The 19,506-nt window shown below is 37.3% G+C and overlaps 1 protein-coding gene across 3 annotated transcripts in view; it reads left to right on the top strand.

Moving 5' to 3' along the window:
- The window catches only part of rapgef6 (Rap guanine nucleotide exchange factor (GEF) 6), a 132,855-nt gene that overhangs the window by 92,635 nt on the left and 20,714 nt on the right, over window positions 1–19,506 (top strand). For 2 of the 3 annotated variants that reach the window (XM_030153332.1, XM_030153333.1), the window contains 6 exons: window positions 1,047–1,061; window positions 5,674–5,914; window positions 12,337–12,504; window positions 12,652–12,867; window positions 16,716–16,927; window positions 17,512–17,635. In XM_030153332.1, the coding sequence (XP_030009192.1) occupies window positions 1,047–1,061; window positions 5,674–5,914; window positions 12,337–12,504; window positions 12,652–12,867; window positions 16,716–16,927; window positions 17,512–17,635 (976 nt within the window). The remainder of the gene's footprint in view (window positions 1–1,046; window positions 1,062–5,673; window positions 5,915–12,336; window positions 12,505–12,651; window positions 12,868–16,715; window positions 16,928–17,511; window positions 17,636–19,506) is intronic. The other variant, XM_030153334.1, reaches the window with a different exon arrangement.

Below are 19,506 nucleotides of genomic sequence, written 5' to 3'. Positions count from 1 at the left end.
CTGTAGTCCTCACTGAGTTTGTAACATAAACCACGGATTACATGTACCAACACAATGTCTACAAATTCATTTCTAGTTAGTTTTTGGTGAGATAGAGTTTAGAGTTCTTGGGACATTTTAACATAGCATGTTCAGAGTTAAATGTGCAATTTAGAACAGTTTTAAATAAAATGTGCTTCAATTGCAGCACAATTTTGAATAACAGAAACAACTGTAAAAAAAATAAAAATAAAAAAATGATGAAATGATGAAGAAGTGCATTTGCCTTTCCATAAAATCTGTTATAAATGTTCACTATATCAGATTTGTTATTTGTTCATAAAACTTCTCATGATGCACATTTACTCTTTTTCACATAAAGTAAAGAAAACACCTAAAGCAGCTATGAATTTTTGCAGATAAAATACACTTATGGAAACACATGACATCCAACAGATTATTTATATGTATCTACATATGAGTCATCTACTAATATGCTAGTGAAATATCACAAATACTCTTTAAACTCTGCATGTGGAATGTGACTAATTTCTGCTTTACTGTGCACATTTGGTCAATGAAAACCAAGAAAAAGCAAGATATGGCTTCAAGCTCCTGGAAAATAGATGCCTTTTTTGCCTCTGTAACAGACTCATAGATAATTCATCAGTAATCGACATGTCTTCACGTCTGTGTGTATAACTTCTTCCTTTATATACTTATGTCTCTAACTGAAGCTTCACTCTCAGATCCTTGGTTTCTTTGTGCATTTCCCCCCTGATCCTTTCTCTTACTGTGATTTTAAACAGATGTTTTAGTGTCAACATGATGAGTCATACTCAGCCTCTCTGGTTTCCCACAGATGAACAGATTAAGGCAACAGTAGAAACTCTGTGGGTCTTCCCTCTAGTTTTCTCTTTTTGTCATGATGTTTCCAACCACCATGCTGTCATTTTGTGCTTTCCTCTCTCTCTGATTCTCTTTAATTCACTGTTTTTCATTCTCTCTCTCTCTCTCTCTCTCTTTCTCTCTCTCTCTCTCTCCATTTCCCCCCTCTGCTTGCCAAGCTTTGGGACTTTACTGTAAGTATAAATACATACAATGCTGCTGTTTGGTTTTGCTCCAGTCAACATTTTTCATTCCTAATCTTAATTTTGCACCTTTTGCATCCTGTGATATGAATGCTGATGTGCATCCTTCAGGCTCTTATTTAAGCTTTGTTAGCGTGCTTTCTTTTTATTCTGACTTGCATTTTTTAGTTTAGGTTTAAATGAGAAAAGTGTGGCGTTTTCATTAAAAAACAAGAAGCTTTGCTTTCCAGATCCATACAATAGAAACAGTTCCCTATGTAACAAATTGATAAAAGTAAAATGGCTATTTAAGCAAGAACAAATTTAAATGGCAATATACTATAAAGCATGTTCAGCATACCCTTGTTTTAACAAAGCCTAACATCAACAGTCATGTCTTGTTACAAGTTTTGGTACAATGGTGGTTATCAACTTATTTTCTTACTCTAGTAATGAGCATGTTCATATGAAATGGAAGTTGGTAACAAGTGGACACATCTAGTACAGTCACATGAAGAACACACTATAACCTTAAACAAATTGGTTGAATTAAAAAAATATGTATAATAATCGTAAAAGCAGCACAGCAGATGCAGCCAAAGCCTGGAAGGAAAAGCTGGCAATAAACCACCCACTGTGTGAAAGTGTAAGTTAATATTCCAATCACTATCACATCATTAAGGCACAAGTGGATCTGACTCTAATTAGAATTGTGTATTCCATTTAAATGAATGAGCTCTTGGATGTATTCTGGTGGCGTATAAGATCATTCCAGTGTTTTCTTTCCAGTCAAACCCTTGTTCTATTAAAAGTTATAGGCATATGCTAAGTACAAATGTAAAAGTAGACTTTAAAGTGGCAAGTAAAGCCTACTTACAACTTCAAATTGTATGTAAGATCAACATGTTCAAGGGTTTAGTGCTATAATCAAACTCTCTATTGGGTTTCTCAATATCACTGAGCTGTTCTTTGTTTAAATCTTACAGAAATATTGATGTAATTGATGTTAAACTTGCTGTGACTGCTCCAAAACAAGTTAAGTTCATCAGTTACCATGGCAACTTACCAGTAAGAAGTAAACCACCTTTGTGACAAGGAAAACTAAGGGTTAAACATTAAGTTACCTCTAACCCTTTAGTTGTGCTTTGTGATGCAGCCCCTGGGTGTTTAACCTTCAATCCTCTTCCACTCACCTCCTCCCACTCCACAGCTCCAGATGTTTTTACATGTGATTTATGTCTTCTGATTCTGTGATAGTGACTGGGAGAGGCTCTGGTAGCGGTAGAAAGGAGGCTGAGCATGGCTTATGTAAAGTCTTCATCTGTGCTGTGTTTGCACAAACCTGAGAGGACAGTTTTTCCCTCCTGTAGAAACCCTGTTCAGCCTCAGCCCATAAATAAATTCTCTGGTGTTAACAATGAGCGATACCTTGTTGAAGACGATAATTGATTGGATGTTTTGCTGGACTGCTGGTGATCGTCCGCCTGTGTGCTGTTCAGGTCGCAGCCTGTCCAGAGGATTAATTATGATTAGGCCTCATAGATATGATAGCCAGCTATTTAGCAGAGATCCTCCCACTCTCTCATCACAAATCACAGCTAATGAGACACAAAGCATTTAGCTCGCACTTAGCCCTGGTGCACAGAAACAGAAAGGAAATCTTCTACAGGAACAGAAAGCACATAGGGAATGCTGCGTATGTACAAATCTGACTTTGTCTATCTCAGTGCTGTGTCCTGCTTTGTCTTTGTCTTGGTTCTTATCATCTTCATTAGCAATTTTTTCAAACGTCCTCTCCAGTGAAACTACTGGTTGGATTCATTTCAAATTTTTTACAGAGCTTCCTTGGGGCAATGTCTACAAAGTTAAAATTTTAAAAAATTGCCTTTACTTGTGATGGACCATATTTTAATGGCTTATAACATGTAAATAGTTAGAGATATCAATATAGTTACCATTGAGATAGGAAGTCATATATGGACTTTCATTTAATTTGTGAAGTTATCCTCCAGTGAAAGTACCACCCACTTCTATTGGGAGATTGATGTCCTGCATCAAGGCCACAGGACTCTAACTTAGCAGCAGAACCTGACAACCTCACACATTCAACTGGGTGTTGATTCTTAATAGAGCATGCCGGTGAGATACTGGGCCATTAGTCAAAAACATATGAGTTTTCCTTTATAGATAATTATCTCCATAAATTTTGACCACATTCAGGTCTTACCTGTCCAGAGTCTTCATGAACAACATATTTTCTAACATCAACAGGTATAGAAAGGTGTAGAAAGGGTTTACCATGATGGTTTAATCACGACTTCCAATAAATATCTGAACATATGGAGATGAAATAGTGAGTTAATGTTTTTCCCCGATTATTTCATATTTAGCTTTAAACTAATGATAAAAATATTAGCATATTGTTTTGATGTGATGATTTACAATTTTTGAATCATATGGTCATGAAAATACACTTTTAGCTGAAGATACAGTACATATGACCATGATGGTGCAAACCTGTACATTAATTTGAATCAAGAAAAACCCTGAAACATCACTATGACCACAATTTATGGAACTGACAGATACAAAAAAAGCAGCTCACATATAAAATAACGCTGTATAGTTGCATTTAAGTATAGAAAGTGGTGTTCTATATGGAAAACCTGCATTTGCAACAGAGATTAACATCAATATTGAGGGTCAGTGAAAATTACAAAGACTGATTATTTTAGATTTTCACCAATTACACATGGAGATTATTCATAATTAGAGTGCCAAAGTAGAAAAAATAACCACCTTTGGATGCATGGAAATAGAAACAAATCCAATGCTGTGATAAATCCTCGCTAACATGTGATAAATGTAAAATGGTACACACAGAAGCACATCCAAAACAATGTGATTCCAGAAGATTATTCATTATACATCATATTGAAAGCTATATGAGGATATTTGTGTGTGCAGAACAACCTGAATTGATTGATTAAAAATGCATTTACTTATGCCATTTTTATCGACTTAGTCTCCAGCGATTTGTGTTATCATGCTGCTGTAATGGTAATAATAATAATAAAGGCCACTAAGCAATTCTTACATAAGCACAATCAGTCACTTAAAAACTCACACATGCTGCATACAAACACAGATCAGATCCATGTTAGTGAGGATGAACGTAATGGCTTTGTGACTGAGCAGGTTTTACCCTGGATCAACACCAAGTCATTAGTCAAAGACACATTTACAAACGCTTTACCTACTGTAAAGACTGCACTGCACGCACACACATACACGTACACGCGCGCGCGCGCGCACACACGCACACACACAGCTCTATGACAGCTTCATCCAGGCTGTTGGACTCCCTCTCCACCTGTCACCGTGCAGCGTTCATGACTCATTGTTGTAAAGCTCCTCAGCTGCCTGTGGCTAATGGGCCGTACCCTCTTCCTTTACTCCAACACAAGGATCCTTAATGCAGTATTTCACTCAGGGGGAACATTTTCATTATTTAACACACACATCGCATGCAGTCACTGTCAGCCTCCACAGCATGAGCTGCTGCAGAAATCTGGAGTCAGAAGGTTTTGTACTAGAGGTTGCACAAAGTATGGATACAGGAATACATTATATGATACAGTGTATACTATATATTGTATCAAATGTCAATATTTCCATTGAAACATTCTATCTAGATTTCCTCTGTACTAACCAGAGATGCCACTTGTTGGACTGACAGCACATATTGACTGGGTTGCACCAAACCAAAGAAGCAAAAAACAACTTTCTTTTCTCCACCGTCCTAGAAAGAAAATACAGTCTATCAGAGGCTGAATACAGTGTGTTTTCTTCTAGAAACAGGCTTTTTAGACATGAGTCATCTTGAAGTTGTGTGTCGATCACTAAACAGATTTGTTTTGCAGTGTTTTCTGCTTTTTTTTTCTCTAAACACCAAATTTCTTTTCTGTTCGTATTTCATTTTTCACTCATTTGTGTTTTTTTCTACTTGTTCTTTTCTTTGCACTTGCTTGTTCTGTGTTGCTGCTGTTAGCTGTGCAATTTCTTATCTTATCTTATCTTATCTTATCTTATCTTATCTTATCTTATCTTATGTGTCATCTAATCTTTAAAAAAAAGGCTTCAGTTCAAGACAATACTGTTTTATTCATTACTGTATTTTTGCATTAAGAACTGAACTAGTGTCTTACATAACAGTCTAGTAAATCATTTAGATTACATTGCATGCATTTTGCATTTACTTGTTTGTCTTATGTTTTGTGGTTAATTACATGGAGCGTTCTTCTAATGTTGAATGTTCCTCAAAAAGGTAACAACATATATAGGACCTGAATGAACATTGGTCTTCTAAAACTCACTAATAATGTTACTGAAACGATAAATGGAAAGTGAAATAGAGGAACCATAAACCCAGTGCATTCTTGCCAAGGCCTGCTAAATGAACACATTGCTGAAAGCCAAAATTGAATGTCAACCCTTGCCAAACTACTTTTTTAGCTCTGTTTTATGTCGTCATTACATTTACTTTTATTTCATTTCTGGCATTCGATGCAGTGTACTGTATGCATCTACTAACAGCTCTTCTCTTTTGTTTTGTCCCTCTCAGACATCCCTGACCAGGTGATTCGGGTGTTCAAGGCCGACCAACAGAGCTGCTACATTATCATCAGTAAGGACACAACTGCCAAGGATGTGGTCTCCCACACTGTCAATGAGTTTGGCCTCCTCGCATCGCCAGAGACCTACTCCCTCTGTGAGGTGTCTGTTAGCCCAGAGGGAGTCATAAAGCAGCGGCGTCTACCTGACCAGCTCTCCAAACTGGCAGATCGCATTCAACTCAACGGCAGGTAAGAGACGCAAACAATATGTGAAATGTCAGTGTTATGAGGAAAATCATAAGAAATGTTGCACCTAAAGTTCATTCATAAGTAGTTCATGATGATACTAGAAGCTTTTTTCATACAGGGACATCTCAATAAATTACTATCAAAATGTTGATTTATTTCAGTAAGTCAACATCTTTATACATGGATTCATCACACACAGACTGATATTTCAAGTGTTTGTTTCTTTTCATTGTGATGATCATAACTTACTCAATGCAAACCCAAAATTCAGTATCTCAGAAAATGTGAATGTTAAGACACAGGTGTCAAACATACGGCCGCAGGCCAAAACCGGCCCACCAAATGGTTTTATGTCATCCCTGTCCTGATTCTGATCTTAACGCGATAACCTCATGAGTATTTTATAAATAAACCTGGATAGGTGCTACATTTGTACATAGCTGTAGGTACTGCTCCGCTAATTGGACAACTTACTTCACATTTTTTCTTCTCTAAAGTGATGAACAGTGCACAATAAGTAGCAGTATACCTTGAGGTGTTGGACAGTTCAACATAATGCAAATTAGGTAGAAGGTGATTGAAGCACTCTTAGCTTTAGCCAAGGATGTGGTACCATTTGGAATGCAGAGAACCAGGGTTTGATGCTACGAATGTTGGGCTACAGATCTGTGATATAACATGCAAATCTACAGGTGTTCTTCTAATTCTGTATACCCTATCTATACAACAAGATTGAATTGGTCTGACAAAAGATTGAAGACATATGTTTGATAACCTGCATGCTGGGATTTAAATCTTGTTTTAATGAGGGGTGATTAATTTTTTTTTGTCCTTACAAATACAAATGTTTATTCACTCTATGATCATTATTTTAATGCAAAAAATAAGGATCTTCTGTAGAAATAGTGGTGTCTTTTATCTAAGATTGTGTGTTTAATAGTGCAAATACGCAAATCCATTGGCTGTATCTGTCTGTACTGTTAATGTACATTTCAAAACGGATCTCCCAACCCTGCAAAGAAGTTTAGTACAATATATAAACTGTGAAAAGGACATGGTCATGGATGGCACTGATTGCTTAGTGTGGGGATGTTTTTCTTCATTTGTGTAACATAGCTGAAGAAACTTTTAAGCAAGACCAGACAATCCACAGTTATGTGTTTCCCCCTTTTCTGTAAGATGTAAAAACTATCTACATAAAACCAAAAAAACATGATAAACAAGCACAGAATGAAGATGAGAAATGAACACAAAGATCGAAACAAGCAAGATCAGGAATATAGCTGAACAATCTTATGTTAATGTACATATGTATGTGGATAAAACCTTTGAACGCAACTTCAGACATAGGGCCTGATTTACTAAAGGTTTGCACATGTAAAAACATGTGCAAACTTGACTGTGCATGCAAAAACACGTTGAAGCTTATCTACTAACAGGATACACCGAGGTTTGTGTCTCTCAAATGGGAAAATAGCTCTCACAACCCATTTAGTTTGTTTGCCTTGATGAATATGCAATATGCAAAATTTTTGGGAGAAATAGATCCAAATATTTATTTAGCACACGAAATGTGATTCACCAACCCTGGCTGATTTTGCGTTTGTATTTAGCATGCCTGAAAGGCAGGTTTTAACTGGCACAACTTTGTGCAAAACTGGCTGCAGTTTTTGTAGTGAGGAGGCGGCATAGGCACAACCAAAGGCAATGTAGAGAGCAACTCTTTGCTGCTCACATCTACATTTTTGGAATGACAGAAGAAAAAATAATTGAGACGTATCGCCTACCCATTAATACCATTTTAGAACTTCTAGATGAAGGAGGGGATGATTTGGGGCCAGCCACAAGGAGTCGTCATGCAGTACCTTCTATGATAAAACTCCTTGCAACGTTACATTTCCTTGTATTTGGATCATTCCAGCGCACTGTTGCCATTATTGCTGGCGTATCCCAGAGCAGTTTTCCCAGTGTACTGTCTCCATGACGACAATCAGTAGCGCACATTTTGATCTTGAGTGGGGTGGACCAGTAAGATAACAGCATAATAGCCTATAAAGAATTACAACTCAACCTGAAAAAACTAAGGTTTCTTTAGAAAAATAAGTGCAATTTTAACAATATTATGCCTCAACTTATAATTCATACATGTGCATTATGGATCGGATCTCCAAAGGCACAAAACATTTAGAATATTGTTAAAATTGCACTTAATTTTCTTTAGACATTTCAAGTTGTTCATATATGTTAAGGTTATTCGCATTTCAATGTTAAAGGATAATTTGTTAATGTAAATAGTTTCATAATTTAGTGTTATGTTTTTCACTTAAACAAAGAGAAATAATTGGAGTTGTCATTATTTATAGGCATAATATATATTATTTTTTACACATTAAACCAGGAAGAAAATTTGGAGTCATTATTTATAGGTTATTATGCTATTATTTTACTTGAGCTCAGAATAGGCCCGTATGTTTAACCTGAACTAGAAGGAGTTCAACACCCTTGACTGTTAATATCTTCAGTGTAATTTTTACACTTTGTAAATTCATTCCATGGGCGGGTGTGGAACCTCTGGTGGGCCAGTTTTGGCTCACATGCAGCATATTTGACACCCCTGCATCAGAGGAACAAAAATCAGCAGTTTGTCCAAGTAAAAAAATGAACACAGCTCTTTATAGTTCACACCATTTACGATACTAGTTAGACACCCGTTGTGGATCTACTTGGACCTGGACGACTTAGAGCCACTGTCTTTGTTTCTGTTCCATTTGCTCCAAAAGACCACCACCAGTGTTTTATTTATTTATTTATGTATTCCCTGTCAGAGACCCTGTATTTTTTTATGCCAGGCATATTTGCTTTTTAAAGATGAGAGTTGAAGGGTAATTGGACTTAGGCTGTTGCTGTAAAAAACGACTTCTCTCCCAGTTTTTTCCCCCTAGTGTTTTCTCCTCTCTCTGCTCGTCTTCTGAGGTCCCACAACTGTCCTCTCCCAACTAGGTTAACATACATTTTTCATCGTCTGTCAGGGGCAGAGGCCTCTGCAGACAGCATGGCACGTCTGGAATTATTCATCCATGCTCGCGTTTCCACATCCACATCCACATGGAGATGGACACCTTCCACATAAATAATCACACATCAATAAAAACACATACATATATACCACATTTAATCAATTCTAATCTGTGTTTTCTTAATGTCTTCTTTTCTTTACACGTACCTTATTTATCACTTTCATGACCAAATCTCGGAAACATTCATCTTGTGACACTCCTGACATACTGAGAAGATCCACTGGTGTTTATGCCGGTGTTTTCACATATATACATTTACATGGTGCAGTGTCAGCAGGAGTGTACTCAGCACAGTTTGCAGTAGATATTCAACATAAGCAATACTGTATCTACACACACTCTCTGCTTCTTTCCATGAATCTTGCCTCCCCTGTCTATCTACTGTTGGTGATTGACAGAAAGGTCCGACAGGGGACAGTGAAAGCCAGTATCCAGCCTTTCTCATAGTATTAAATTGCATATATAGTAGACCAAGCACAAAGCTGTTTAATTGTTCTCTGTGTGATGTTAGGTTGTAATCTCACACAGAGTAAGGATGTTTGTTAAAAATCCCTTGCCAACTATTTAAAACCCAGATATATTCAGTATCAAGTATAACACATTTTAATCTCAGAGATAAATCAGTCAGTGGTTTTCAGATCGATCAGTCACTCTCAGGTACATCCCAGTCTGCCCCAAAGTAACACATTAGAGAGGCAGCAGTTAATTTGTAGATGGATTTTATTTCCTAAAAAAATTCTGCATAACAACCCAAAGGCCTTTATTTTAAGATGTATTTAACTGAGAGAGAGACAGGGCATGCCTTGTTTCAGTTTTACACAGAATGTTAATGTTATTTACAACTAAGTGTTTTATCATGGAATTACATTTTGCTTTGGAGAAACGTTTAACTACAATTGTTTACACAAAATTAGAATCTGCAAGTAGAAAGCAGAATTCAGAAGAAATGATGTCCTGTTATTTAAAGTTGCATACTAGATGAAGTCGTAGAGTACTGCTTGAAAAATAAGTAATACAGAAATATAAAAATATGAAGCTTTTTTCTGTTAAAGCTGTAATATAGACAGTGTTAAGCGACATTGTTATATGTTTTTGTGCTTTATGCCTTTCATTTAAAGGTCAGATGTGTAGGATGTAGCAGGATCCAATTGCAAAGATAATGATATAATACAATATCCACCATGTTTCAGTGGTAGCGCAGAATGAACTTCTACTTTATTCTGCGTGGAAATGAGTTAACAGTTAATATTCTCTTCACTAAAAAGCTAAGAATGAGCAAAGCGTACATTGACTTGAAGGATGAGGTGTTGCATTGTATGGCCGCCATAGAGGGGGGTGAGTGGGGTATTCACTTAGATGCAGTGTCATCATTTATAGGTTGTTATGATCATATTTTAGTGGTCTGTACCACTTGAGATTGAATTGGTCTGAATGTGGGACCTGAACTGAAATGACTTTGACATCTTTGATTGGTAATATCTTTAGTGTAAATTTTGCATTTCACAAATTCATCCCACTGTGCTGGATTGGACCCTTTGGCGGGCAGGTTTTGGCCCAGGGGCCGTATGCTTGACCCCCCTGTTGTAGACCATAAACCAGGGCCTTCGCATCAAAGAAACTGTGATCTCAGCGGTCACACATTAAGAAATTGTGCACCACATTGCCCCTCATTAAAACTCTTACCTTATCAGTATTAATAAATATCCTCTGTGTAAATCTTTCTTTTTACATTTTAAAGAATAATTTGACTTCTCTTTTGTTTCATATTTGTGCTGTTTAAAACCTATAACCTCATCTCGTCTAGTAGCTCTTATTTCTCGCCCTCTTTTCACATTAATACAAGATACTTTAAGGCCACACACTTTGCACACACTAAGTCTATGTGGTATCAAGGATGCAGCATTTCTCAACTGGATATATTTTTGCTTTGTCAGAGTAGAGACGTGGGTCAGGGGAAGGGGTTAGGTGTATAAACATGAAGGCAGGTAGTGAGGTAAGACAAATCCATTTCATCCACCTGTTCTTTCTCTCAAGAGCTCTTTCTTTATTCCCATGAAATACGGCTCCAAACTATCAGTGTCTATCATATGTGAATGAGAGCAGAATTTAAAAGATTTCACCCAAGCTGTTACAGCTGGCTGAAAAAACTAGATCATGCCCACCCACCTGTCTGTCTGTGCAGGCAATATCCAAGCATCTGAGGATACCAAAATGTACTGAAGATGCAGATGTAGTTTGCCAGCTCTAAAAATACAGCATTTTTATTGGAAAATGATGGCAATGTCAAAATATTTCACATCCTGCATATCTTTGAATCATGTTCATAAACATGATTCTGATTATGCATATTTTTACTGTGTATATTTAACCCTTTAACCCCTGAGGCATTATTTGAATGATAAGAGCTGCTTAGAATTTGCACCCGTGTCAGTGTCATGAAAGCTGCTGTGAGTATGTGCTTGTGTTCCGTGTCAAAACAGGGTGGATTAACAGAAAAAGACAAAGAGAGGAACTGAAGTTTGACAGGTTTTTTTTTTACTAAATAAGGCACTCAGAACGTGCATCAATAAGACATTAAGGATGTTTAACATGAACTGTGAACTGGAACACACTGAACAACAACAGGTATTTGAATTTTGGCCAAGTGGTTTTTTTGTTTGGGCTTTTTTTTTCTTCTGAATCAGTCCAGCTGCTTTTTGGCACCTGGTTGAACTCCAAAAAGCAGTTAGTTACACAGTAAAAACACAGTAAAAAAAAAAAAAAAAAGCACAAACTGTCTATTTTTATAGTGAGTCAGTCTCACTCACTGCTCTGTGTTTTACCCCCCATTCCACAGGCAGCAGGGGGTACACTGAGCATGTTCAGATGTCTATGGAAAGCACAAGCATGTTTTGAATTTTTTCCTATTGAGCAAACAGTTGAATTTGTATGACTATTTAAAATAAATCATACATTCAGAACATTCATTACAGACACGTTAGGGGTTAAAGGGTTAATGCCAGTTAATCTAACCTTCTTGTTCTTCAATTTCTTCTTGTTTTGCAGGTTTTGTATAGGTAATAGATAAGTATCATGATAGCCTCAGTAAACTGTCTGGAGATGTCTTAAGAATATAAAATGTTCGACCTCTACATAAAATAGTTAAGGATAACATAAATAGTTTTTGACATTGCATCATATTATAGTTTGAAACTGTTTTTCTCTAGGTAAATCCCTACTCCACTGGATTTTAACAACATTTTTTAAAAAGATTTAATAATGTTTTGATGAAAAATATTTTCATTAAGATGAAGAGACTGAGATTTCTTACATTCTTTTTCCCCTCTGCTGCTGTCCTCCCTGTAGATACTACTTAAAGAATAACATGGAGACGGAAACACTATGTTCAGACGAAGACGCTCAGGACCTCCTCAGAGAGAGTCAGATCTCGCTGCTGCAGCTCAGCACCATGGAAGTCGCTGCGCAGCTCTCCATGAGAGACTTTGAACTCTTCAGAAACATCGAGTCCACAGAGTATGAGCACTTAAACTTTCTAATTTCTTAATATTTTTGGATTCTCACTATCATGAAGACTTGTACTGTGGAGTAGATGTGAATACCACTTGATGTAAGGAAGAGATCTTTTTTTTTTTTTTTTACCTGTTTTGTCTTTGTTTCCAGGTATGTTGACGACCTCTTTAAGCTGGACTCTTCAGTAGGAAGTGGTAATCTGAAACAATTTGAGGAGGTGATCAACCAGGAGACCTTCTGGGTTGCCTCAGAGATCCTGAAGGAGCCAAATGCCCTAAAGAGGATGAAGACCATCAAACACTTCATCAAGATTGCCCTGCACTGTAGGGAGTGCAAGAACTTCAACTCTATGTTTGCAATCATCAGGTGGGTTTGACGTCTGAAGTGTCAGTGTGTTTTGTGGTGTTCTGTGTTAGTTAAATGTATTTTTTGCTCACCAGCCGATAGGTCATAAACTATTGTGAAGATGCTGTGTGTGTATGTGCTTGTCTTCGTTGTCGTCTTCGTTAGCAATTTCTCCAGACATCTTCTCTCACGAAACTACTGGACTGTTAAGAGATTAATCTCCTGCATCTAGACCACAGGACTCTAACATAGCGGCAGAACCTGATAACCTCGCAAATTCAAGTTGTTATTAATTCTTGATAGAAAATGCCAGTGAGATACAGGGACAGTGGTCCTAGTTTTTCCTTTAGTTTTTCCCTCTTGAGTTGTCAGACAGTGCAGTCACAGACTGAAGTCGTGCTGCGTGTATCGTGTATGGTATGTGTAGTTCCTGCTGACAGCTTATGTGCTGAATGAGCTTTAGCCACTGGTCTCTGAGTCCACATCCCCCAGAGAACCAGTCTCTTCCCTTCTGCTCGTTCACTGAATCAGCTTTGTGTCTCATACTCTGCTTTGGCAAATTTATAGCTTTCAGAACACTAATCCCCTGGCAATGGTCAACTTTTGGTTTGTTGTTATTAATTCATGTTCCTTTGCACTTTGTGGTTTGCTGTTAAGGTCAGCTGAGGATGTCACAGCTATTCTGCTACAAAGGGTTAAAATCTGCAATAGTTGTGTGTATTACTCTCAGTTTCAATTAGTAGCATTCCATTATGTAGTTGTTCATACGAGTCTAAATATGGGAGCATATATCCTATCCTGTGTTTGGAATGTGTTTGCTTATTCAGTATGAAGTATTTTCAGACTATTATATGAGGGCGGTGGATGGAGAGGAAACAGCTGGAGAGACATCACATTTAATAAAAAGTTAATTTTTACCTTACATTTCAAAACCAGGCACTAAACCCTGAGGCTGAAAAATGGAACCTGCAGTTTCTTGATTGGCTGCTTGAGTCTTGCTCTAAAAGGAGAATCAGTCTCCATACAGTCCCGTGGTAAAATGGCTGACTTTACAGCAGAGATAAACAACCTTACAGCCTCGTACATAAAAACAGTTTTGATTGACCGCTCACTCACCTACTGAGTCAAACTTCCAGAGCAGAGATTAGAAAGTGTGTTACGATGCACAAAATCAAACCAAACTTTATGTGTTAAAATCATAGACTCTATATAACAACGGCTCTCCTGAGACTTGAAACATTTCCCCTGGAGGCTGGCTACACTATAAATAAATAATTTAAAAAAGAAAAACCAAAAAAGTGCGAATGCATTAAACTAAAATGGCCGAGTCAAACATACTCGGCCGTCGTCTTGTTACTCAGGGTCATGTGGGACAGAGCCAGTGTCAAGTTTCCGCCTGGACTCGCAGGTTAAGAAGCCTAGCAGCATGTGCATCGTCTCTTCACAACATAAGTGTCTGACCTCCGTACCCCTTCGCACTCCTCCGCACAGCAGGGCGTCTTCTCACATATGGCTTTTCTGTCTGATGCATAACCTGCCGGGAGACAGTACGATCACGGCAATGTGTGTTTATGTGTTAGAGAGCGAAAGAGAACCTGTTCATAGGTTGCACAGATGGAGATGCACAAAAGCTAAAACCAAACACACATGAGCTGTTACAATACAAAATGTTAAAAAGTAAAAAAAAAAAAAAAACTACAAATAGTAAATTACTGATGTAGTTACCCAAACAATGCAGTTATTGCTTTCATATATACTATAGATATGAAAGCTAAAGAACTAACAGTATGTGGGTGTCTATTCACATCTGTTCTCTGGTTTTCTGTGTTCTCATTATGATGCATTTGGCCAGCCTGTATGTGTGACATATAATGAGGCTCTCAGTCATTCCATCTGCTGCAGTTTGAAGCCCTACTATGGTTGATACAGGACTCAGCCAAATATGTAGAAATGGCCAAATCCACTGACAAATTGTTAAAGACTGATTCTGTGTTGTATGACTCCAGCCAAGTGAAATAGACCGAGTAATACCATCAAGTGGCATTTGTATCTGGAAAACTGTTAAATGAATAAAGAGAGTAAAACAAATGGTTACTAGGCTGAAACAAAAGACTATAGATATGTAGGGTACAAATTAGACAATAGGACAACATTTATCTTATTTATCATCTGCTGCACAAATTTCGCTATGTAACTCATCCTGCAGCTTTATTGAAACCCTTCAGAATTACACACTAAAACTGACAGTTAAATAGCAACTGAAATTCAACTGTCCATCTTGCCAAAAATCTACAATAAATTGTTGAAAAATGACGTGAAAATGATCAAACTTGGCCCTTTTTTTGGAGCGATACTTCTTTGTCATGTTCTAACATTTATTTAAACTTCAAATGGATCTCCAGATGTCAGAGTTGATTGTGCTTGTTTGGTATTTTTGCTTAATTGTGCTGTATTTACAAAGTCACATTCTACATTTTGTATTTTTTCCCATATTTTCTCATTTCACTATTTAGTATTGTGTGTATTAGATTGGGCAATGTTATCACTACAATGGAATTGGATGCCTATTTTATTTTATTTTATTTTATTTTATTTTATTTTATTTTATTTTATCTTGTTTCACCTTATGTTCCTACCAAAGCCTGATGAGTTTGAACTGTGAGCGGCAAAATGACACAAGGTTCATACAGCTGTCCTAGTAAACCCAGTAATAAATCTGACACTTTTTCAACCCAGAAAAACTCTTTTTTTTTTTTACATTGCTATCATTACCACAAGTTCCTTGAATTGACTTGACCCTCATCAGCACCAACTTTCAGAGATGTGAAAAGATGACGAGAGTTCAGAGAAATGAAAAAATACCAGACGACAAAAGAGAAAAAACAGACATGTGAAAAGATCGAATAAGCAGAAGTTAGATGGAAAGTTATAAATTGGCAGGAGGAAGAAAATAGACAGATGACAGAAGAGGAGAGGAGAGCAGAAATAAATGCAGTACCAGTCATAATTATCTGCCATCCAAACGAATCTGCTCTGAACCCACATATTCACGAGGGGTCCTGTGTTCTGGAAAATGGTCTTCACTAATTGAAGAGGGCAAGCTGGTGAAATAGGTACTGTGTAAATGTCACAGTGGGGTTTTGATTGGAATGTATTAGCCTCATAGCATAATTGCCTAAGTCATACATAATATGGACAAAAGTATTGGGACACTTTGAATTCAGGTGTTTCTTTTCTAACAGGGGTCTGGGATACAAAACAATGACAAATATCATAATATAGTTTTATTTTGGGATAAATATTCATTGCATTGCATTGGTTAGTTTTGTTTAAATTGTTATCTTTGTTTCTAAAATACCTCAGAGATGGTTTTTACTTAATTTCTCTCAGCATTGATTGTGTTATTTTTTTATCCATGACTTTGACTTTAAATGTTCTGCCTGGATAATTTTCTACCACAACTAACCATCTACTTTTTTCATATCTCACTTAGGAAGAAAAATCTCCCATTAAATTTAAAAAGGAAATATTGATGTTTATATGGACAAAAAATAGTGGGACACATCATGTCTACAGCTCTTAAAATGTCCTGTTCATGCTGATTTGAGATATAAACATCAATATTAATAATAATTATGATATTTATCACAATATAAAACTATATTTTGTCATTATTGTTTTGTATCCCAGACCCCTGTTAGAAAAGAAACACCTGAATTCCACGTGTCCCAATACTTTTGTCTATATAGTGTATGACTTAGGCAGTTATGCTATGAGGCCACTCATATGCAGTGTGTAAACAGAACTAGAAGTCCTCATCACTCACAGCATCTCCGCTTCTTTTTTTTTTTCTCTCTCTCTTCATACAGCGGTCTGAACTTAGCTCCAGTGGCTCGACTACGGAGTTCCTGGGAGAAATTACCCAGCAAGTACGAGAAACTGTTTGGGGACCTGCAGGACGTTTTTGATCCATCCAGGAACATGGCCAAGTACCGCAACGTCCTGAGCAGCCAGACCATGCAACCTCCCATCATCCCTCTGTTCCCCGTCGTCAAGAAGGACCTCACCTTCTTACACGAAGGTACAAAGCTGATTTATCTTTGTTTCAGTTCTTGACATTTTGCTACATTTCTTCTAAGTAATGGCATAAAAACGCAAGCCATTTCTTTTCAGCTTGATCATTTCTACTTCCTCTCTTTGGTGTAAAGGGTCAATCTCAGGTTCACTCAGGAGTTTTACTTCTGCTAACATCTTCCTCATCTTTCATGTTTTACACATCACACTAACTCAAGTCAAAACTACACAAACTTTTAACTTCTTCATCTCTGGGAAACATCTGTTTTTGATTATGCTAAAAGTGAAAAGTAAAGTTTCCCGACTTGTGCAAGTTGAAAAAAATGTCAAGTGGGTCTTCAAGCGCTTGAATGGAAAAAAAGGCTCCACTTAGATCTCAGTGATCTCAGACAAGGTGTTAAATAGAAGAAGGAGAGTTTTTTGTGGTGAATCAAGTTTAATTATTTTATTTATTTGTTTATTTTTTACAAAAGTCTCAAAAAATGAATATTTGATCTCAATTCTAGTGATGAAGCTGTTTACATTGTTTATGCATGTATCTTGTGTTTGTGCACGTCGACCTTTGTTCACCCCCCCGCCTCCCCTTTTCAGGCAACGACTCCAGCGTAGATGGTCTGGTGAACTTTGAGAAGCTGAGGATGATCGCCAAGGAGATCCGACATGTGGTGCGGATGACGTCGGCCAACATGGACCCAGCTCTCATGTTCAGACAGAGGTTGGTTTATCAGACACAACAACTAAAACCTACTGCCTTTAGAACCTGAAAATGTTTGTTTAATCTGAAAATCATTGCTGGGCCAGTTTCACAGATATGGTCGCTTTCATTTTCATTGCTTTCAATTACCAGTAAAGCTATTATATCCCATATTTGTAGAATTTCTGTAGAAAGATGGCATCATTGATGTTAATCTAAAACATCCCTGGTTTAATGTGTATACACTCTTCCTCGCTTTACCAAAAAACCTTTGCCTTTGCCCTAACCTCAACATTTTCTCTACAGTGCAATGCTGAATGCTAAAGTTGTGGTCAAATAGTCAAAACATTCATCTGATATCTTTTCCTTAACATGTTTCCTTGAAGGAAAATTTCTTTACGTAATTGATGTGAAGAAGAATTCATAGGAATTTGGGGGAAAAAAATTCTATTTAGATTAAACTATATGATTATGTGAAAATTAACAACTAAGAGCTCATTGTAGATGCCTGTCCCTGTGCATTCTGTTTTGTTTCATGCCAGTTATAAAAATTGACAGCCTGAAGAAAAATGTGACTTCATCACCAAGTTTGGAATTTAAATAAATAAATAGATAAACAGATATACAGTCAGAAACTGACCTGAAATGGTTATGACATTGAAAGTGGTTGCTCACACCTCTGCCTACTCATACTGATGGACATGTATGAAAATAATTGTTAATTACTGCATGTATACGTGTACCCAATTTTTTTGTTTCAGTATTGAAAACATCATCAGGGTAAAAATTTAAATACACAAATGTACTTCCTTCTAGTCTAATTTGACTGAAGAGGTGATCCACTTTAACCTGTATTACTATTAATCCACATGTGACTGGAGTTCAATTAATAAATGATATTTCTAAAAACTGGCTGTACAATAAAATGAAGAATTAAGTCCTGCAAAATGAGCACAGGTTAGTTCAGGTTAAAGTTACTACACTTTCATACTTCAGCAGTGGGATTAGCATGCTGTTACAAGCTCAGAACATATTAGATGGAAAATGCTTAAGATGTAATGGTTATTTTCATGATGATCTGTATTCTCCGTCAGTCATGTTGATCATCTGATTTGTGAACAGTCAAACAGTGCCACAAGGAACTGAGGGATAGCATTATGTAAAGGAAACACAAAAGGAAGCACTGAACCTCCTTACCTTAACATTTAGAGAATTCTGGTGTCTGTTGTCATTGCTATTGCTGAGGTACTTGTATTGGTCATTTTTCTCCCAAAGCAAAAACAACTGTATGGCCACAACCAGACTAGGGCTGTTTGACCTCGGAAACCTACAGGTGGATTTTTAGCTGAGACATGACAGTGTAATGGGTAATGTTTATAATGAAACAGTAGCACATTCATTCTTCACTCAACTGTCTATGAACAAGTATGGCAAGTCGTGTTTTGGTTTATTCACGCAGAAGTGTTTCCAAACAGAAGATATCTGTATCTTTGAAAGTGGTTGTTTGTGTTTCCCATCAGCCAGACTGTAGCAAAGACTGGCAGTACTTCCTTAGAAAGCACACACACAGTCCGGTGTACCAAACAGACTCCAGGTTTAAGAAAAGACACACGTCTACAAATGTGGGCAAAAAGGGGAATTCCTACTGCACCTCTCCTCCACCAAACCAAACCTGGATCCTTCACCACCAGGATCAGGATCACACAAACACACTCAAGGTCTGGTTCAATCAATTCCCATTCACCTCCTGTCCAGTCCACAGCGTCTTTGTGTTTCGATTGCATTCTTCTGTTGGAATGTATCGACACGGGGACACAAGCCGTGGATCGACTGCAGCTGAGGTAGAATTGATGCCAACCGCAGTGTGTAGTATTTGTATCACTGAGTTTGTG

Source organism: Sphaeramia orbicularis, chromosome 14, assembly GCF_902148855.1.
Source record: "Sphaeramia orbicularis chromosome 14, fSphaOr1.1, whole genome shotgun sequence".
Classification (NCBI taxonomy): domain Eukaryota; kingdom Metazoa; phylum Chordata; class Actinopteri; order Kurtiformes; family Apogonidae; genus Sphaeramia; species Sphaeramia orbicularis.
The sequence above is the reverse complement of the archived record's forward strand: the minus strand, read 5'-3'. Positions and strand labels throughout refer to the sequence as shown.